Source organism: Sus scrofa, chromosome 9 (genome assembly GCF_054392235.1).
Source record: "Sus scrofa isolate SSC_HxYL_T2T_F1_AM1 chromosome 9, Sscrofa_HxYL_maternal_Yorkshire_Landrace_v2.0, whole genome shotgun sequence".
Taxonomy (NCBI): Eukaryota; Metazoa; Chordata; class Mammalia; order Artiodactyla; family Suidae; genus Sus; species Sus scrofa.
This window is the reverse complement of record NC_139391.1, coordinates 108,423,253-108,446,176: the sequence shown is the minus strand read 5'-3', so window position 1 is coordinate 108,446,176 and position 22,924 is coordinate 108,423,253. Positions and strand designations below refer to the sequence as shown.

Below are 22,924 nucleotides of genomic sequence, written 5' to 3'. Positions count from 1 at the left end.
CATCTGTATGCCACGGGTGCAGCCCTAAAAGCCAAAAAACAAAACAGAACCAAAAAAGAAACCCAAACGCCCAAAAAACCAAACTGTGACATGGACATTATTTTATCATTCTTCACTTTTTTCCTGATATAAACAAAGAATGAGGTTTTATCAGGAAGAATGAATTATAGCCTATCAGAGACAATTAAGATAGAACCCAATACTCTGACAATGACTCTTGTCCCTAAGAAAGCCCAAAAAGTGGCCCTCACTGTGCAGCTTCACAGCCTTGTTATCAGGCAGAGTGAGTATTAGTCCAGCATTTGAGGTTTCCTAGGCAGAAGACCTTGTAGAAATACAGATGATTATTACCTTTTCTTTTTGAGCCTGCTAATTTGAGCCACCTATTGACTCTTTGGAGGCAGGGATTTGCCTTTTGGATTTAGGACAGGTGTTAGCTGTGGTTTTTGCACATATCTTCAAAAATCATGTGTAATGCTTGTCATAAGGTGTAAAATTATTCTTTCCTAAGAGTAAATGTATTTGTGCTGAGAATATACTTGCACATTCCTTATGAGTTAGTCTTCCCTCCACATTGCTGGCACTCTTGGTACTTTAAAAAACTTGGACACAGCCAGGCTATAACATCTCATAGCTTCAGTTAGGAAGACAAGAGGTAACATCAAGGCTAGAATAGGGAGCCACCAAAGAAAGTACCCAGGACTCTCGACATGCTACGATCACCCAAGTTATACCGCTTGGGATTTCATAATGGACTGCTTTTCCCAGCTGTGACTAGGTAGGGTTACACCTGCTGTGTTCAGCTGCATGCCTCAGACCAAGTCAATTATGTAAGTTATCATGGATTAACTCATTGTCTCTGGCTGTTTCTGCTTAGAGTTCCATTTTCAGAATATCTAGTTTCAGAATTAGTATTATACAAATACACTTTAAAAGAAGGCTAGGGAGTTCCCTGTGTGGCTCAGTGGTTAGCAAACCCGACTAGGATCCACGAGGATGCAGGTTTGATCCCAGGCCTCAGTGGGTTAAGGATCCAGCATTGCCGTGAGCTGTGGTATAGGTCGAAGATTCGCTCGGATCCTGAGTTTCTGTGGCTGTGGGGTAGGCCAGCAGCTGTAGCTCCAATTCAACCCCTAGCCTGGAAACTTCCATATGCCATGGGCAAGGCCCTAAAAAATAAAATAAAGTAAAATAAAATAAAATAAAATAAGGCTAATGATAAAGTGTAAATGTCAGGTAGCCTTTTTGTCTTGTGCTAAGGTAGATAGAATAGAAATAAATGCTTTGATAACTTCTAAAGACCTTAACCCAATTTATGTTCAGGTAGAGAGGGCCTGATCAATCCCACACAGAGAGTTCCAGGTGTCTACAGAGGAAGATTTCTGAGTGACTAAAATGAATGCCCCCTGAGGACAGCATCTTCTACATGAAATAACAACAAATGGAATGCACAGACTGTTGCCTGGTGCTTAATAAATGACACTTGTGTACATAGTAACTGCAAGATTCAATCTAGGAGAATTCACACTGAATCTTAGAGGAAAGATTTTGAGTGATTTTGCTTTCCTTTGTTTTGAAGGTTCCATCTTTGGTTTCTGTAGTCATCAATCCTGAACTTCAAACGCCTGCTACCAAATTTTGTCTCAGGCAAAAGAACCATCAGGGACATAATAGGAATGTCTGGGCCATAGATTTTTTCCACGTCTTACCCGTCCTCCCTTCTACAATGTCTCACATGATACAGTTTTCCATTAATCTGGGATGCGGAACACAGCAACCTGGGAACAGGTAGGAAGCCTTGTTCTGTGAATGTGTGGACAGATTAACAATGAACACATGGGCTTGGCTATTAAATCAAAGCAGCTTCTCAGATTTTTCAGCTAAATTCTAAATAAAATATCCATTGATAAAATACGTACTTTCCTCAAAAGAAAAAGATTCTTCAGTTCATATGCCAAGTATCATTAGATTGGTTTTAAGCAGAAATGACTTCATTCTGAGTACTTGGTCTTAGGTATCAGAGGTGTTTGCGGGAGCTGTGGCAGCCATCCATTCCAAAAGACCACTGAGAGAGAAGAAAAAACAGATAATTGGGGGAAAAAAACCTTGACCCCAAGTTAGTTAGTGACCCCCTAATAATAGGCAAGGAAATCAATTAGCACTTCAAGAGCTATGAGTTCTCAGTTTCACTTGCTAAAGTGTTGCTCTTGTCCTTTCTAAGGATTTCGTCAGTCTCACATTCACAGGATGAAGTGGCAGTGTGAGACGTGGTAATTGCCTTGCCTTCTATCAAATTCAGGAGCACAATCTCAAGTTATCAATTGCTGTCTTTAAAACATAGTTTGTTTCTATAGCGGTAATTTAACTGCTTGCCCTTTGAAGGCTGGTCAGACTTCAGGGGCTGGGAAAACAATCATTTCAGAAACAGCGTCTAAAATTTTTTACGATAGTTCAACAAATGTTTAAAGTACTTCACTAGAGATGAGTCATTTCATTTTATTTGTTATCTTTGCCCCTTTTTTGTTGTGCTTGTTCTGGTGTTATCAGCGTCAGCTTAGAGTTTTCTACTAACCATGGGCGTTCCTGGTCCCTGCTCCACACTGAATGTTTGCCTGAGATCTGTGCAGGACCCCACCTCCCCCACAGCACAATCTACTCCTCTGAAAACTACAGTGGGTGAGTGAATTCAGGGCAAGAGATTTGAATGCATGATGCAGACTCGAAATCAGTGAGTAAGGCTGAGATTAGTATTTTTGGCATAATAGGTAAGGAAGCTGCCTTCTCTTTTTCTGCTGATTCAGGAGTGATCTCATTTAAAAAATTACAAGACAGTAACTTTGGTAAATCTGTTGCAAGATCACAATTTGTAGGATCATTCATTCTTTAGCTACTTGGCTTTTATATTTTAGATTACATAAATTTAAATTCTATACAGTGATCCTATGCTGGTTGCCAAAATTCTTGCGTATGGAGAGATGCAGCATAGAGAAAAGGAAGAAAGTTAAGCTTTGAAATTGAACCTGGGCTCAAATCCTCATTCTGCCATCTACTCCTGTAATATTTGCTCTCTCTAATGTTCTACTTCTTTCCCCCAAAATGAAGGACAATGATAAACTCCTTTAAAGACTGTTAAGGGAATTAAATTTGATTGTAAAATACTTGCCACTTTACAAAATAAGCACTAGGCAAACAGTAAAAATGTTTCCAAGAGTGCAAGATTGAGAATTACTTTTATTCCTAGCCTGTCTTTAAATGTGCACAGGATTAGGGAATAGCAAAAAAGAAGTAATCAATGTAATCAGCACCCTATCTTGTCACAGATGCTTATCATAGAAGAGTAGCTAAGGTCTGAATAATGATGTAAACATTTCTTTTAAAAGTCCAAAAAAAAATCACTTGCTTTAAGATACTCTAATGTGGTATAGATATTTTTAGAAGTGACATGTCCGCTTTAAAACTATAAACAAACTCCACAGGTGACTATAAAGAGTTTATCACCAAACTTTAGTGCTGCCTCAAGCATGTGGATACCAGAACATCAAGTGCATAGAAAATACACTCAAAAGATGTGAACGTGGTGGTGAAGCTGTTCTGTGCTAAATTTCTTGCAGGTGGAACCGAATAACAATTCCCCTTCCTAACGCAGCACTAACCCGGGACACCAGAATTCGCTGGAGACAAACGGGACCAATCCTTGGAAACATGTGGGCAATTGATAATGGTTAGTTTATGCCTGTCATAATCACATGCCATTGATGTAGAGTCTTCCTGTGCTTTTGTTCGTCAGCACAGACTTAATCATGTTTCTAAGTCATGGTCTTGTGGTTCATTAAACACCCTTTCTTCCCTTTCTCCTTTGCATTCTGTCAGAAGCCCAGGAATGCACAACCAGAAAAAAAAAAACAAAAAAGGCAGTGGAGTCAGCAATATTAGATGCTAGGATGTTTCAACATACATTATTTTAAAATGCATAAAGCCCTGAAACTCAGATTTGCAATTGATGATGAGGGATATCCTAACACTTTCCTTGAATATTTTATACAAAATTAACATAAATACTTACTATGCTGCATATATTAAAAGAAGACCCATTCTTCTCTTTGTAACTACCACAACATCTGGAATGCTCCTCTTCCCCATGCAGACACCACACATGAGGAAACGTCATTTCTAAAATGAAACTTCTGAAGTGAAACTTCTACCTCCTTTTCAGAAAACAGTATAAAAGGAAAATTTAGAAGTACATGAAATCACCTATCATTCATTTTTAAGTGATTGTTGATGAATTTTTGCATAACTTTAAGGCCAGTGTCACATATGACAAGTGCACATGAGAGAATATATTTTAAGCTAGTGCAGTACATGACTGTAAATTTCTTATATTTGTTACTAATAGCCAACTCTGCATGGTTTTTTAAAATAATTCTCATTACAGTCAGATTTCCTATTTTCAGAGAATATATGAATTTGACTGAAGGGTTATACTACGAGGAAGTAGAAGGGAGGGAAGGAAAGACAAAATACCTATATTTAAGCAAATTTCATATAGCCAGTGACTTGTGTTGATTTTGTAAATTAGGAAAAGCCTACTCCATTGTTTAATGCTGACTTTTCATCTCAATACTATTTTTATTGTCTTTGAATAATTTAAAAGTTGATACACAATTAATACAAGCAGTCTCACATTCTTGAAACTCAGGGATGACTTCAGGCAAGATAATTTGCTGATGAGCCATGTAAACTTTTTAAACACTCTTTATTCAAAGAAAACCAATAAAAGGCCCAGACTAAGAACATATGAGTTACATGGGCTTAAACATACGGACACAATCACAGTGTATTTGCAAAAATGCCTAAAGATGAAATTGTCAAAATGGAATTTCTCCATGGGTGGAATATTTTGCGCAGCATTTGATTACTGCTCTTGTTAATTAGCTCTAGGGAATAATAAGTATGTGCCTCTAGATTGTTGGATATGGATGGTATTTTCCTGCTGTCATCATATTTTTAAGGGTCCTATAATGAACGTAGATTATGTTAAATAATCATAAAAGAAATGAAAAAAATAATGAAATAAGCATAGAAGGAAATTAAGAATGCAAAATGAGGCACATAAAAACCTACGAAAAGAGTATCTGAATTTCCTAAAGAAGGCTAACGCAACATGATTCTAAGTCAGAAAGTGTTTGCTACACATCCTGAGTTCCTACCATCCTTCTGTGAATTGAATGAGAAAAGAGTAAAATCCGTGGAATGAGCATGGTTAACAGTGTATGGCAAACACAAAACTTGAGGCAGAATCTCTTCAATTCTGGTATTACTCTATTTATGTGATTCACAGAAACAGGACCTGCTCTTGTTTCTTCATAAGGCAGCACACATTTACTCCTTCCCAAGAGAAATGTGTGCCAACTTGCCAAAGAACACCCCTGAACTCTTTCCCATTTCACTATGGAGTTTCAGAATTATGTCAAGAAAAGAAAAGAAAATGGGTCACGATCCTCTTCCAGTTAGCCTAAGTCATGGCGAAGTTAGCCCCTGCTAGTGAGTAAAGAAAGTATTTTGGAAATTATTTTGCAATTCTTAGCAAAATGGTAAGTCCTAGAGCAAAATGTTTGTTACCACTTTTTAAATTTTCAACTTGATTACATTAATGATAATGTGAAGGAAACTAATCTCTCCTTTCTGTATTCTTGGAGAAAAGAATCTGTAAATTGACTCAATACTCTGAGTCTTAATGACTTCATCATTAGCAGGGAAGGATGACAGCAAAATTCTTATTTGCGGTTCTTTTCCATTGACTTGGAACTTGTTCTGTTGTTGAGTTATTTTTAAAGATGGGAGCTTTTTGAAGTATGATATGAGGACACTATGAGGCAGCCCTGCAGAATTCAAAGAACTGCTTGCAGGACTTAGAGTAAATGCGATTGGAGCCATAAAATCAAGTGTGCTCGGAAAACAACCCACACACTCTCCCATGTAAGAGATTCCCTTTCTGATTCCTCATTACTTGGTGTACAGTGGAGCCATCAGAGCAGATGGGGCAGGAAGATGCCAAAGGACCCTTGACTCTAGTGTGGAGATGGTGATATAACCATATGGTGCCAGGTGCCAGGCAGGAAACATTTCTTTTATTCCTTTCCTCCAAGGAATATTATCCCACTTTAGACAATGGGGATACTGAGGCTCAGACAGGATAAATCACTTAATCCAGTTTCCCAGGTGAAGCTAGAATTTGAATCCGGGGTTATTTGACACCTAAAACTAGTATCTTTACCCCTTGAACCTGCTATCTAAGCTTTTCCTAAACCAACAATTTCCTTGAGAAAGAGTTTTTCCACTGACCTGCTTCGCATTTCTTTTAAAGTATTTCACAGGTTAATTGACTCCGGGGAGCAAGTGCTTGAAGGAGCATAGACCACAGGAAAATTTATTTTAAAATAAAATTGTTTAACTATTTTGACATGACAAGTCAGAGAAGACAATGATAATGAATAGTAAATTTGTTTGTGCCTGAAATTGAATGTGTGAGGTATTCATAACCATTGTGTCACTAATTCTTCATTGATTTTGTCCCACTTTTGTACTATTTGGTGTGCCTCTGATTGTACTATCAAAAGCCTTAATAGTTTTAAATATATTTGAATCTGAGTATCTCAGAGCCTACCATTCGACAATCAGGGGCTCTTTTCTCAGCATTCCCAAAATTAGAATTTAGGTTTGTAATATCATTATCTGTTAAAGCCCACCATTTACAATAAGCTCTGGGGAGTTCTTGTTGTGGCTCAGTGATAATGAACCTGACTAGTATCCCTGAGGACACAGGTTCAATCCCTGGCTCCACTCAGTGGATTAAGTATCCAGCATTACTGTGAGTCGAGGTGTAGGTCACAGACAGGGCTTGGATCTGGTGTTGCTGTGGCTGTGGCATAGGCTGGCAACTGCAGCTCTGATTCGACCCTTAGCCTGGGAACTTCCATATACTGCAGGTGTAGCCCTAAATAAATAAATAACTAAATAAATCTCTGCAGGAGTTCCCTGGTGGCCTAGTGGTTAAGGATTTGGCATTGTTACTGCTGTGGCTCAGGTTACTTCTGTGGCTTGGGCTCGAGCCCTAATCAGGGAACTTCTGCATGCCACAGAGGCAGCCAAATAAGTTAAGTAATTAAAATTAAAAAAGCTCTGCATTATAGAGAAGACTTTATGCTCAACCACAGATTTTAGGAAGGATGGATTAATACTTAGAAACACATGTAGCAGTCATCTGCAATGTTAAAGATTTTCCTCAGATAAAAATGAAACTATAGTTTTTAATTAAACTATAATCTGCCCATTTTGTGACATAGCAAATTGATCCTTTGTGAATTTTTCTCTCTACCTTAAAATATAAACTCTAGAAAATTCAAGACAGAAGCCCTGCTATTTTGCCTGAAGTCATGTTAGCTGAAGAGACTGCATTAAGGAACCCAGTCACATGTTCCTACTTTCTTTGCTATGAAAGATTAAAATCTTGAAAGGATTATTTAAGTTAGAGCAGTTCTGGCAGATTTGTCACTAAGCACTTACCTTGTCACACAGCATTCATTCTATGTCATCTGGATTCCCATGCACAATGTACACACAAGGAACTAGATTTTCATGGGTATTGCTTCACAAAATTGTTCCACAGCTGGTGGTGTGGTTGGTCTTTCCAATGATTTTTCCATCTTTCACATGCTCTCTTTTGCCCTGCAGTTTATATTGGTCCATCGTGTCTCAAATTCTGTTCTGGCAGAGGACAGTGCACTCGACATGGTTGCAAGTAAGCATTTTTACCGTAATGTCTATATTTCTGCTTTTTGATATATGTTTTCTATACTGAAACCACAGGTCATATTAAGTTGTTTCCATTTCCTTTTTAGGGTTTTGAGGTCTCTCAAGACCAAAAGTAGCACACTTCAAATGGCATTTAAGTATAATAGAACATCGAATGTATTTTTAAAGTGGAAGTTGATTAATAAATAAATTTTTATTAGACTAACTTCTGAACAAATCTAGCATACCTTACATAAATTTGTGAACAAATTTGAATTCCTCATAGCTTGATTGCTGCGTTTTCTCTCTTTAGTTTCTTCAGTGTGATATTTTCCCTAATCACTAGTCTGAAAAAGACACATTTAATACACAGATATGCATTTGCCCTGAAAAGCACCCTGGCAATGGACAGTCTTGTTGGGGGACACAAATTCCAATTTGTGACCATGGTAAACCATATTCTGTTTCCCCATGTTAAAATGTATCCTCTTTAGCTAACTTTTTGTTCTTTTTAGAAACTGCATGGCTATTCAGAGTCTAAGTTAAGGAGATAATGTGAAAGAAGCAAACTGTTTTGAGGCTCATGTACCTTGATTTTCTTTCCCATTCCCAACCCTAAAGCCAAGACAACCTCAACTTCATGCTACAATAGTTCTTGGCATTTTAGGGTGCAACTTCTTTGATAATAGGATGATCACTGTAAACCTCCCCAAGAATATCCAATACACATAAAATTTGGCATTTGACTTCAGGACGTTCACATGCCACATGGACCCTCTGTGAGGCCAGCATATGTCCCTGTTTCTGCACTAGTGCTAAAGAAGTAGGCTTATGAGCTGTGCTGTAATATCACCTTGTTGGGACACTTGCTTTATAAAAGGCTTGTTCCACAGACTCACAGACATAGGAAACAAACTTAGACTTACCAAAGGAGAAAAGGAGTGGGGGGATAAATGAGGAGTTTGGGATTAGCAAATACAAACTGCAAGGTATAAAACAGATAAACAATAAGTTCCTACTGAATAGCACAGGGAACTGCAGTCAATATATGCCTGAATCACTTTGCTGTCCAACAGAAACTAACACAACATTATAAATCAACTATACTTCAATACACATTTTTAAAAGTAAGAGTTCCCACTGTGGCTCAGTAGGTTAAGGACACACCGTTGTCTCCGTGAGGATACAGGTTTGATGCCTAGCCTCACTAGGTGGCTTAAGGATCCGGCATTGCTGCAAGCTATGGCATAGGTCGCAAATGTGGCTCAGATCTGGTGTTGCCATGCCTGCAGCATGTAGGCTGGCAGCTGCAGTTCTGATTTGACCCCTAGCCTGGGAACTTCCATACGCTGCAGGTATGGCCATAAAAAGAAGGAAAAAAATTTAATAAAAATAAATAAATTTTATTTTGGTTCGTTTCAGATTTTAGGAAGTTTTGACTGCTTAGATGAGAACCCTCCCACCCCATTCAAAAAAGATAGCAATTTAGTTTTATAATGGGCAACATAATAAATACAGTAAGAAAGAAATAGTGTGGTAAAAATAGAGAATTTGAAATTAATTCCTGACCAGTAAACTCCTTAAAATATAACAAGTTTCTGATATTCAATTATTAAATCATCTGTGATGGGTTTTCTCACTGATACACAAATACAACACATTCTTACATGGCAGCAGGTAGGTTGTTGTGTGCAGTGTGTGTTTGTGTGATTTTTTTTTTTTTTTCTTTTTCTTGAAGCACTGCTAATGTGGGATTCCACTGAGAGACAACACAGTTCTGCTAAGGACATATATCTAGGTCAAGGGTGTACACATTCCCTTTATAATGCCAATCCAGTTTGAAATAAAGATGGATTCATTTTCCAGTCCTTTCCAAATATTTCCAATAATTATATCAAAAACACAGGATATATTTTTACATTTGTTCTTCAAGGAAATTTATTCTAATTTTCTTATAGAAGTGTTTTATTTATGTCCTTTCTTTTACAAATTCAATGGACATCATTGTGAATAAAATTGTATACATATAATAGACCTTTCACAAAGATATTTTAAGTGGGAAATGTGCACAAACATTGATGCATTTGCAGATAAATTACTAGCATTGGTTGAAGGTGAGTGCTGAATTATTGTTTTAACCATAAGCTTTCTATAGCAGGACTGTGCAAAGACTCTGTTCTTCTAGAATATTTATGGTCAATTCCTCCATATCAAGCCTTCAGATTCAGTATTCTCCAAAGATTAATGAGTCTTGCTTACCAGTCAATCAAAACCTGGCCTCTGGACTTCCTGAAACACCCCAAAGTAGTTTCAAGAATCTCTGAAGGGACCAACAGTTTAACATTTAATTTCATGGTTTCTCTATCAGATGTGACCCTGGATTTTCCGGCCCAGCTTGTGAGATGGCATCCCAGACATTCCCAATGTTTATTTCTGAAAGCTTTGGCAGTTCCAGGCTCTCCTCTTACCATAACTTTTACTCTATCCGTGGTGCTGAAGTCAGCTTTGGCTGTGGTGTCTTGGCCAGTGGTAAGGCCCTGGTTTTCAACAAAGATGGGAGGCGTCAGCTAATTACATCTTTCCTTGACAGCTCACAATCCAGGTGAGTTAAAACAAGGTGGAATACGTACAAAAACCAGATGGTGATGATTGAATTCAGATGTATTTTCAATTTTTCTCTTTTTGCTTATGTATATCCTATCGAGTTAATTTGCCCTAGTTTTTTTAAATAAATTAGAAGGTTCACTGATAATTTTAAGATGCTAATGACTGACTAGATTTTTGAAATATGAAATGTTAGCATCAAAACTGTTCTTAAGTGAAGGGCTAGTTAATTATTTATGTAGTTTTATTTATTTGACAGCTTGCAGAGGCTGATTAGATTTACTCCACATCTTCCCTTCCCCCAGTGCTTAATAAATAATGCAGCAAAAGAATGATTGACATTTTAAGTGTACTTTCACAAATACATAATATACAAATGTGTATAAACATATGGTTGTATTTGTGTAGATGTATCTGTCTATAAAACATGTGCATTGACCTCATCTTCAATGTATATTCATACATCTCATGGCAAAATTACTTACATTTTCTGAAAGAGGGATGAGTGGAAACCTATAGCTTTGGGATAGTTTATTTAAACTTGTTTAAAATTCTTTAAAACAAGAAAAAATATTATGATTCAAAATGTTTATGTACACTAACTATAGACAATTCATGTCTAGGTTTCTCCAGTTCACATTGAGGCTGGGGAGCAAGTCTGTTCTGAGCACCTGCAGAGCCCCTGACCAGCCTGGTGAGGGTGTTTTATTGCATTATTCTTATGATAATGGGATAACTTGGAAACTCTTGGAACATTATTCATATCTCAACTATCATGAGCCCAGGTATGTTGGAAAACATTTGGCAAAATGGTGAGGGTGATATCTCCTTCCTGGGGAGATCATTATTCAAGTGGTATAGGAGTCCAGATACTTTTCCATTGAGAGATGGTGAGGACAAAGATTGATGCATCTTGCAGTGAAAAACTAGCAAGCTGCAGTTTTCTAATCCATTTGTCCTACTGACTTCTGGTAATTTGAAGAAATTTATTCTCATATTCTGAAATGTACATCTAATGGAAATTTTGATGCCTAGGAAAGAAGAAAAGAGTTAACAGTATTATCCTTTTTCAATGATAGTGCAAACTATTAGACACGATTTTAATATGGCTCTAAATTATAAGTGCTCTTGATGAGTATTGTTAAGAAAACATGATAAAATGTTAGAAAAAATTATAACTCAAAAATCTGATAACCAATATATTTTTTTGAATTTTCATGTAATATAATTAAGTAATGAGCACAAGGAAATTTTTCTAGCATATATTGAGTCCCTGACAAAGATGGAGTGGAGGCTATATTTAAAATCCTTTCTTCAGGCTACTTCTACTTTTCTTCGGTTTATTTCATAATCTATAGTCACAATTGTGAGATTTAACTTTTTCTTGAAGTCGGGCTATCCTTCAGTGTTGGGAGAGTGGTAATCACCATTTGTGGTACAATATTGGAAGTGTCCAAAGAATTCTCTCCATTTCTAGAACACTTAACTCTCAAGCTCACTGAAGTTCCTTTAAAAATAGCAGTAAAAAAGGAGGGTGGGAAAGTTGAGATAGCATTAGAGGAGGTAACCCTGTGACTTACGCTCACTATCAGATATAAAGAGCTCACACCAGTTGCCTTCCCGGGTACATACATGCTGATCGTGGAAAGATGTGAAGAAGCATGAGGGCTTTGGACACTGAGATTTGTGTTAGCGCCATGGCAAAAAGACAGGGGCACTGATGGTAGATTCCGTATATTTTAAAATTTTGCCTGGTGCTGTCCCTATATTTAAGTGTTTGCAAATAGATTGGAACTTTTATTTTCATTAGGAAATGAAGTAACACATAACAGAGATCATATTTAACAATATTATGAGTGATGAATATTATATGTAATAAAACTTCAGAATGCATCAGATACGTTGAATTTTTTTCTCTGTAAGGGTGAATATAAGGCTAAACTCAGCTTTTTCACTCAGGAGAGACATATGAATCCTAAAGAAACATTTCATAGACTCTCATAAGAAGCATTAAAGAAAATTAAGTAAAACTCAAGGTGATAATAATAACAATGAAAGCATGCAGAAAATATCATTGCCCTAAGTTAAACTGGCCCAAAACACAATTTTTCCTAACAAAGATGGGCAGCTTCAAAATTCAGTAATCAATCTGTAGCATGAAATTTAATTAATCTTTGTTGATATGAAAAATAATTACACATTTAATGTGCTACTGCAAAGGTACGTTTAATCTTGCCTGCCATTTGACAGCAACATTTTTCTTCTAAGCAGAATCAAGGTGGCTTTTCAGCATTAAGTATGTGCACAGCCTGAAAGATTAAGATCAGAGTGCAGATTTTTTTAAAAGGAGAACACAGTAGTGGTACCAAGAATACTTTCATTTTATATATATTTCCTCTTTCCAAGAGACTCTTCCTCCCCCTCTCTCATAAATATTAATAAGAGGTAACACGGCAGAAGTAGAATTTGATATATTCTAGACACTAAATTATGTTTTATATGATAAATAATACAAAGCATGTAAACTCTCCATAGGACAGTCAATTATATCTTGATGCTTTTAGCCATTTGCTGCATTTTCTTCAGTGGAAATTGCTGCCTGTAATTGCCGTGAATTCCATATTGTTCCTTTCTGCCATGGTTGTTCGAAAATGAAGTGTGATCCATAAATTAGATATGCTAGTTGGCTATCTACTATTATTCTTAGCTGATTTCTAATAATTTGCTTACCTGTGATTCACTCAATAAATGAGACAACTCTGCTTCTTATTTATAAAAGTTAAAGTCTGTAAATATATCAAAGTTAATCTTTTAATTCTAACTGACTAGAATAGAATGTCTTATGAACTAATTGGCATTCTTTTTAATGTAAAACTTTGTATTGCTGGTGAGACTAAAATCATTCTAAATGTTGCTTAATTACAGGGCTTATTTTTTTATTCTAAAATTATTATGAAATCTAATTATATTTTACTTTTGATTATTATATTTGATTATAAGAAATCAATGAGCTTAGTACCACTCAAAAAAAGGAAGATTCAGAGAGTCAGAAAGTTAACCTAAACCCTGGGTTCTCATCTAGGAATATTCCCATCAAATGGTTCTGTAGCTGTTTCTAACCAGCTACAGTCATATGCATAAAGTGGTAAAACCAGAGACTCCCACCCCCCCCAGGATATAATGTGGGGATAAAGAGCACAGTCTCTAGAGCCAAGCTCACCAGACCCATAGCCTGGCATTGTTACTTGAAAGCTGCTTAACTTAGGAGTTCCTGTCGTGGTGGGGCGGAAATGAATCCAACTAGGAATCATGAGGATGCAGGTTTGATCCCTGGCCTCGCTCAGTGGGTTAAGGATCTGGCGTTGCCGCGAGGGTATAGGTCGAAGACAGTTTGGATCCTGCATTGCTGCGCCTGTGGCGTAGGCCGGCAGCTGTAGCTCCTATTTGACCCATAGCCTGGGAACCTCCATATGCTGTGGGTGTGGCACTAAAAGGAAAAAAGAGCTGCTTAACCTAAAAGAGGATATTTAACCTCCTTGTGCCTCTGTATTCCAGTCTCTATCAGGGTATATGATAATATGTACTTCATCTATGCAGCACGAATTTAAGTCCTTTTTATGTACCAGATACTATTCTAGGTGCTAAGATAAAATAGTGAAAAACAGAAAAAAGTCCCTGACTCTACCATAAGGATGTTATTATTCCAGTTTCACAGATGAAGGTGCTGAGGCACACAAAAATTAAATACCTTCCCTGCAGCTACAGAATTTTCAACCATTAGGTGCCAAAGTGGGGACTTTAACCTAAGAGTCTGATTACAGAGTCACAATCTATGGCGAAAATATCGGTCACTTCAATTACTGTTATTACACACATATGCACTTTATTTTCCTTTAAAGTTGCCCAAGAAATTCTACTTCTCAGTTTTTAATTTTAAAATAATATTTATTTCATCAGAGACAAAAGGAACTGCTTTTAAAATTAAGATAGAAGAAAATCGTAATTTTCCAATAACAATGCTATTCAAATTAAATTATTAAATTGATGCCTGATGTTTTTATTCTTGAGCCAGTTTGAGTACAGTTTAATTATGTTATTTCATTATATAATTAAATAACATAAATATTATTTAATTATCTAAAAAAATTTAGAAAACGTGAACATTTCTAGAATAACTAAATTTTACTTTTCTTTTAATAAACTCACATTGTTAAAAAAAATTCATCAAATTGTGGAAAGCACTTGAAAACTATAAGCCTATAATAACTATGTCTTTTTAGTTTAAGAAATGTTTTTTAATTTATATTTATATATTTGAGCATTGATTTTTCATTATTAAAAAGTATGTTTTTTCACATTGCAAAAGTCCCAACAGGTTTTTAATGTCTGTATAATCAATGATGATAATCACATTATTCCACCCCAAATTTCCATGTACAAATTATTTAAAAAGAAAATATATATTATTTTAATAACTTTCACAATGTAAAAATTACATTTTCAAGATGTGATTTAATGTTTCTTTGCATAATAACTAAGGATGAACATAATACAAATATGAAAATTAGTTTCTTAGTAAATCCAGTCTTAGACATTGAAGTTTTAAGTAATTTATTTCTAAGTTTTTCAACTAGTCACCTGTCTTAGGGAATTTTGCTTTGCTCACTAGGAAAAAGATTCAGTCCCTTCAGTGTGCATTTACTGCAAACACCTCTCCTGGTGTTTAATTGTACATTGATGGAGATAAATGTTCCATTTGCCATTTGCTTCACATCTCACCTTATATATGGATGCGAGCAGCATGGTACTGTGATTTATGGAGCTTTCAAGCAGATGTCATTGCACTGGCAATTAATGTATGGTTCCTGCTGCTGTGTACAATGATTGCTCTTGGAAATTAGATATTATTCTTAATTTTCTTCCCCATTTGTCAGATATAGGTTTGTTGTCATAGCCACCATGACACAGCAAGTGACCTCGTACGCTACACTAAACTCATGGGAATGAGGAAGTGCCACAGTTCCAAACAGCTCAAAACTATGATATGTGTAACAAGCTGCCCAAGATCCTTTATCAGACTTAGGCAAATCCTGCCATGTTGACAACTATGTTTTATTAAATTTCCTTTTATAAGAGCAGAAGAGTGAAAGGAATGTCACATTTTTCAATGTGTTCAGTAGGCTTTGTTGGAGTCAGACAGGAAATTGGAAATCTCAAGAATGTCATAGTGGGAAAATTATTTTTTTAAATACCATGCTGCAGGGGAAAAAAATCCTGTTATAAATGTTTGTATTTTGAAATAATCAAAGTAATCTGAATTTTTACTTCAATTTTCTTCTTTAGAATAATCTCTGTAGAATTACCAGATGATGCAAGACAGTTTGGAATTCAGTTCAGATGGTGGCAACCATACCATTCTTCCCAAGGAGAGGATGTGTGGGCTATTGATGAGATTATCATGACATCGGTACTTTTCAACAGCATTAGTCTTGACTTCACCAATCTTGTGGAGGTCACTCAGTCTCTGGGATTCTACCTTGGAAATGTTCAGCCATACTGTGGCCATGACTGGACCCTTTGGTAAGGATTTCATCTTTTCTTCTTCTTGTTAGAATTTGCATTAAGGATTGAAACACAAAGATGATCTTCCGGTCCATTCAATACTTAGTCATTTGTTGACAAATATTTACAAACGTGAACCATTTGTAAAGCTATTATTGGTAGATGCAAACTATTACATTTAAAATAGATAAGAGGAGTTCCCGTCGTGGCGCAGTGGTTAAGGAATCCGACTAGGAACCATGAGGTTGCGGGTTTGGTCCCTGCCCTTGCTCAGTGGGTTGACGATCCGGCGTTGCCGTGAGCTGTGGTGTAGGTTGCAGACGCGGCTCGGATCCCGAGTTGCTGTGGCTCTGGCGTAGGCCGGTGGCTACAGCTCCGATTTGACCCCTAGCCTGGGAACCTCCATATGCCGCGGAAGCGGCCCAAAAAATAGCAACAACAACAACAACAACAAAGGACAAAAAGACAAAAAAAAAAAAAAGACAAAAAAAAAAAAAAAAAGAAAGAATAGATAAGAAAAGAGGTCCTACTGTACAGCACAGGGAACTGTATACAATCTCTTTGGATGGAACATGATAGAAGATAGTATAAATAAAAGAATGTATATAGACGTATGACTGGGCCACTATGCTGTACAGCAGAAATTGACAAAACATCATAACTCAACTATTTTCTAACAAAAATAAAATAAAGTAAAAAAGCTATTATGTCTACCAGTAAGTTATCTTGGGAAGGAAAACCAAAAACAAAATACTGATAGATTTAAATAAATGTATAATTTTTCCATATTTATTAATCTCAAATTTTCACTTTCCCACAATTACATATAAAAACGCTCTTCAAAAAGTGTTAACAACTGAAGTGACTAACATATTCTCCCTTCATGGAGGCCCATCATGATCATAGTGGAAATTGGAATCACTCAGATGTCTTTTAATAAAATTTCTCAGGAGGTATTTTATTTTCATGCTGACTTACATAAAGTCCAAGACATTTAGCCATCCCTGATTTGTTAACTAAGATCTCCTTTTGAATTCATTTCATCAAGCAGTATTGGGCCAGTGACTTCTATAGTTAATGTCAGTGGGGTTTCAAGATTACGAGATCTCCTTAGTCAAGATGTCTTTCATTCTTAGATTTTTTTCTCCCTATGCTCATGTGCAAACTTAATTATACAGTAAGCAGTAAATAAATAATTTAAGATTACGATCACCTTGATCAGTTCTTCAAAAATATCAGTAAGATGACACAGTGGTGACTAACTATAGATGGGAGTTGGCAACTTAAATTGGAGAAGGAGGCTATTTATGTTCAGGTAGTTCAGATAGTGAATACAATGTATTCCACTAACTGGAAAGTAAAAGAACAGGAAGTTCCAGGCACCTGAAGATCTGAATGAAGAGCATTCAACTACAGAAAACTTTGTAGTGCAGACTCCCAAATCGAGAGTGACTATAGCATATTCAAAAATCAGGAAGGAAGCCTGCGGCTGGAGACCAATAAGGGAACAAATATCAGAAATGGAAGCCAAGAGATGTGCAGATGCTAGATCATATTTAGGGCTTTCTAGGACCAGTGATCCTAGATTATAACCCAGGTCTGTAAGTTCCAAACTGACAGACTTCACCACTGTGCATACTGCCCCTCTCTGGGTTCCTTTAGGACTTTAAACATGATTGAGGAGTAATTTTCTAAGAGTCTTTTACTTTCTATTGAGTCATGGTCAGACCAATTTAATTTCTCCAGATGAATCCCAACAAAAGCTATTCACTGCAATTGTCTCCAGAGAGCATATCATAAATGACCCATCAGTGACCTTATCATAATTAGAGGTAAATTTTACACACCATTGCACAGAAAATTACCGTTGATGGGAATTGTGCATGGACAGTCACATCTCACACACAGCAGGCTAAAATTCTAGCATCAAAATGACAGCTAATGGAATGGAAGTACAGCTGATCACTTTTGCTGTGAGCACTTTCCAAGTAGATAGAGTGAAATTTCTATATGACACAGTATGAAAGGTTATATTGTGTGTTTTCTAGTTGATAGCCTCAGATGCTTGTTTTTATGCATATTCTTTCTTAGTCCTGGAGTCATCAAAGAAAATAAAGAGGTGAAAAAAAAAGAATACAAAGATGTAAAGCAAAATGAGGTTTCTTAGAATTTTATGATTCTGAAATTTTAATTTGACCTGAATTAACAGTAATCCAGATTGGTCTTTTACCATAAACTGTATCCCCCAAGTTTGTGTTGCCGTTTTTCTTTCCAGCACTTTGAATGCAACAAAGAATCATATCACAAATGCAAGTCCTGTATCATGTTTATTTTTCATAAATAGTTAACATCTGCTCAAATAAACTCCAAAGTTGCTGAGCATTTTAATTTAACACTTCGGTTGAATGCATGATAACAGCAGTTTAATTTTGTGCTTTGATCAAAACCCTAAGAACAATATCCTTTCACACAAGTCTGATGAATATTCTGAACCCACCACTGCTTTAATTGGTGGAGATACAGTTACTTTGTGTAAGTACAATTACAATAATTATAGAAAACCATAAGAAAACGTAAATAATTGTGCAATCCCTATGGGCACCTTGAGCAACACCCTGGGAGTTTTATTAACAACCACATGTGAGCAATCAGATTTGACTTTCTGATCTTCTCTGAAAGGAAAAGGAGTTGTCTTGATTATGAAATAACAGAGAGTATCCTCTGGTGGTGATGATGAGACTAGAGAAACACATTAACCACTTTAATAAGGACATGAAAAATGCTTTCTGCTCATTAAAATGAAACAACATGGAAGATCTCAAACTGTTCCCATTTTCTTAGCCAATGAATCAGAATAAAGCCCCTTTTAATGACACCCTTTTCTCTCTGCTACTGTCAAGGAATATATTGTCAAGTTCAATGCGAACTCACTTTAGCAGTGTTTTTCAGAAACACTTATTACAATATTGAAATTCAAATGATGATATTGACAAACTACTTATCATAACTTCTTAGTTCCTAAAACAAGTTGTTATATATTAAAATATAAACCTTTGGAGCATATTATCTTATTCAGTAAAAATTCTCTGAACATCTTCAGATATGTGGCCTCTGCCCTTCAATGACCTTGTTTCTCTCAAGGGAAATTTTGAAATGTATACATGTTCTCTACAAATGGCTGGTGTTAAATTAATTATTGTTGGCTTTTCCCAGCTGTGAGTTCATTTGGTTCTCATTTTCTAACTCATGACTCTCCATGAGCATGGATTGTTGTTACTAAGAGTGTTCTCCAGGGAAAACTTGGACAATTGCTTTTTCATTAGAAGAACTACAGTCAATATGCTACAAATCACTTTACAGTGTGTCCTCTTAGAGTACGTTTTTCCATGGGGAAATGAAGTGCTTTTAATTATTTGTTGTACTTTCCTTTCTTCCATACATAGTATCTGCAGTCAGAGCCTCTGTCAGCTTTATGTTCTAAAAACAGTCTTTAAAATCTCTTTTATATATTTTAAGATCACTAAGGGAATTATTTTAATTGAGATTTAATAAAGATTATTTGACTAATACTATTAGTGATCATACCAAAGAATATTTGCATTCCTCTGTCTTATCTAGTGGAGTAGCTAAGTATACACGTGAGAAAGACATTGTTGTCACATTATATAGGGTTTTGGTTTCAAAATGTGTAAAACTGTTAGGGAATGGTCGTAATAGCACATTAGAATTGGCAGTTGATTTTAGTAGGAAAGATAAAGAGTTTTTCAGATAAGCAAAGGCTAAAGGAATTCAGCACCACTAGTGGGCGTTATAGGAAATGTGTTAAAGGATGGTCTTCAAACTGAAACAAAAGGGCTCAAATTAGTAACAGGAAAACATGTGAAAGTATAAATCTCATTGGTAAAGGTAAGTAGATAGTTAAATTCAAAATACTCTAGTGTTGTAATAATGGTGGGTAAATCACTTACAAATCTAGTTTAAAGGTTAAAAGACAAAAGTAATACAAATAACTATAGCTGTAGTATATGTTAACAGATAGACAAGATCCAAAACATGATATATGGTGGGGGATAAAAATGTAGAGCTTTAGTATGCATTTGATTTAGGTCATTTTCAGCTAAAATAGACTGTTTTAAATATAAGGTGTCTTATATAAACCTCATGGTAGCTACAAAACAAAAGCCTAGAGTAGATAAGAGAAAGGTATCTAAGTATACTGCCGCAGAAAATCATCAGATCACAAAAGAAAAGAGCACTAGAGAAAAGGAACAAAGGAATTACAAAACAGCCAGAAAACAATTGACAAAATGGCAACAGTAAGTCCATACTTAGCAAAAATTACTTTAAATATAAATGGACTAAATTCCCCAATCAAAAGTCATAGAGTGGCTAAATGGATTAAAAAAAACACAAGACCCAACTATATGCTTCCTATAAGAGTCTCAGTTCATATTTAAGACCACACATAAACCTTAAGTAAGGGATGGGGAGGAAAAAGACATTGCATACAAACAGAAAAGCCCAAAGAAAGCAGGAGTAACTATACTTATATCAGAAAAAAATAGATTTAAAGACAAAGACTCTAATAAGAGGTAAAGAATGGCATTATATAATGATAAAGCAGTCCATCCAGCAAGATAATATAACATTTATAAATACTTATGCACCCAACACAGGAGCACCTAAATATACCAAGCAAATATTAACAGATCTAAAGGGAGAAATCAACAGCAATACAATAATAGGAAGGGGATAAATACCCTAATTTAAGCAGTGGATCCAAACAGAATATCAATAAGAAGACATTGAACTTAAAAGACAAGTTAAACCAGATGGACTTAACAGACATTCTAAAACATTACATCCAAAAGCAGCAGAATACATATTTTTCTCAAGTTCACATGGAACATTCTCCAGGATAGATCATACATTAGGCCACAAAACAAGTCAATAAATTTAAGAAGACTGAAATCATATCAGGCAACCTTTCCAACCACAATGGTACAAAACTAGAAATCAATTACAAGAAGAAAACTAGAAAATCCACCAACATGTAGAGATTAAAAAATGTGCTGCTGAACAACCAATGAGTTGAGAAGTCAAAAAATATCTTAAGACAAGTGAAAAAGAAATGCAACATACCAAAACATATGAGATGGAGCCAAAGCAGTTTTTTTTTTTTTTTGTAATTTTTTTATTTTCCCACTGTACAGCAAGGGGGTCAGGTTATCCTTACATGTATACATTACAATTACATTTTTTCTCCCACCATTTGTTCTGTTGCAACATGAATATCTAGACAAAGTTCTCAATGCTATTCAGCAGGATCTCCCTGTAAATCTGTTCTAAGTTGTGTCTGATAAGCCCAAGCTCCCGATCCCTCCCACACCCTCCCCCTCCCGTCAGGCAGCCACAAGTCTCTTCTCCAAGTCCATGATTTTCTTTTCTTAATATCCAGCACAAAGCAGTTTTAAGAGAGAAATTCAGGAGTAACCTGATGGCCCAGTGGGTTGAGGATCTGGCGATTTCACTGCTGTGACTTGGGTCACTGCTGTGGTGTGGGTTCAAACCGTGGCCCAGGAAATTCCATATGCTGAGGGTGCAGGGAAAAAAAAGTTCATAATAATAAATGCCTACACTTAGAAACAAGAAAGATCTCAAATAAACCTAGTTTTACACTTCAAGGAACTAGGCAAAGAAGAACAAAAAAATTCCAAAGTTAGTAGAAGGAAAGAGATAACAAAGATCAGATTGGAAATAAAAGAAATAGAAACTAAAAAATAATAGAAAAGATCAGTGAACCTGAGCTGGTTTTTTGGAAAAAATAAATGGAATGGACAAACTTTTAGCTAGACTTAAGAAAAAAAAGAGAGAAGATAAAATCAGAAATGTAAAAGGAGACATTGCAACTGATACACAGAAATACGAAAGAACATAAGAACAGTTACATGTCAACAAATTGGACAAACTAGAAGAAAGGGATAAATTCCTAGGAACATACAATCTACCAAGACTGTATCATGAAGAAACAAAATCTTAATAGACCAGATACTAGTAAAGAGCTTGAATTAGTAATCAAAAAACCTCCTAGAAAACAAAAGCCTAGGAGGAGAGGGCTTCACTGGTGAATTCTACTGGACATTCTAAGAATTAATACCAATTCTTCTCAAACTCTTTAAAAAGTAAGAGAAAAGAATACTTACAAATTCATTTTACAAGGCCAGCATTACTCTGACACCAAAACTAGACAAGGGTGTAATAAGAAAAGAAAATTACAGGCCAAGATTCCTGATGAACATGAGGCAAAGATCCTCAGCAAAATACTAGCAAATCTAATTCAACCATATATTAAAAGAATATACACCATGATCAAGTGGGATGGTTCCACATGTGCAGATCAATGAAGTGATATACCACATTAAAAAATGAAAGATAAAAATCATATGATCATCTCAATAGATGCAGAACAAGCATTTGACAAAATTCAACATCCATTTGTGATTTTAAAAAACTTTCAACAAAGTATGTATAAAGGGAACATACTTCAAAATAATTAAGGCCATATATTACAAGCCTACAGCTGATAACATCATACTCAGTGATGAAAAGCTGAATGCATTTCCTCTAAGATCAGGAACAAGGCAAGGATGGCCACTCTCATTACTTTTATTCAACATAGTCCTAAAAGTCCCATCCAGAGCAATTAGGCAAGAAAATGAGTAAAAGTCTCCAATTCAGAAGAGAAAAAGTAAAACAGTCTCTGTTTGCAGATGATGTGATATTCTATTAATACATATAGAAAAACTAAAGACTCCACCAACACCATTAGAACTAATAAATGAATTTAGCAAAGTTGCAGGATACAAAATCCTTACACGAAAAAAATGAGTCACATTTCTGTACGCTAACAGTGAACTACCAGAAAGAAAAATTAAGAAAGCAATTCCATTTACAGCTGCATCAG

At 35.9% G+C, this 22,924-nt stretch overlaps 1 protein-coding gene across 6 annotated transcripts in view; it reads left to right on the top strand.

The window, feature by feature from the left end:
- The window catches only part of RELN (reelin), a 499,001-nt gene that overhangs the window by 326,652 nt on the left and 149,425 nt on the right, over nucleotides 1-22,924 (top strand). For all 6 annotated transcript variants that reach the window (XM_084977353.1, XM_084977355.1, XM_084977351.1 and 3 more), the window contains exons 14-20: nucleotides 1,580-1,788; nucleotides 2,548-2,676; nucleotides 3,612-3,721; nucleotides 7,735-7,801; nucleotides 10,163-10,396; nucleotides 11,022-11,183; nucleotides 15,742-15,978. In XM_084977353.1, coding sequence (XP_084833479.1) covers nucleotides 1,580-1,788; nucleotides 2,548-2,676; nucleotides 3,612-3,721; nucleotides 7,735-7,801; nucleotides 10,163-10,396; nucleotides 11,022-11,183; nucleotides 15,742-15,978 — 1,148 coding nt within the window. The remainder of the gene's footprint in view (nucleotides 1-1,579; nucleotides 1,789-2,547; nucleotides 2,677-3,611; nucleotides 3,722-7,734; nucleotides 7,802-10,162; nucleotides 10,397-11,021; nucleotides 11,184-15,741; nucleotides 15,979-22,924) is intronic.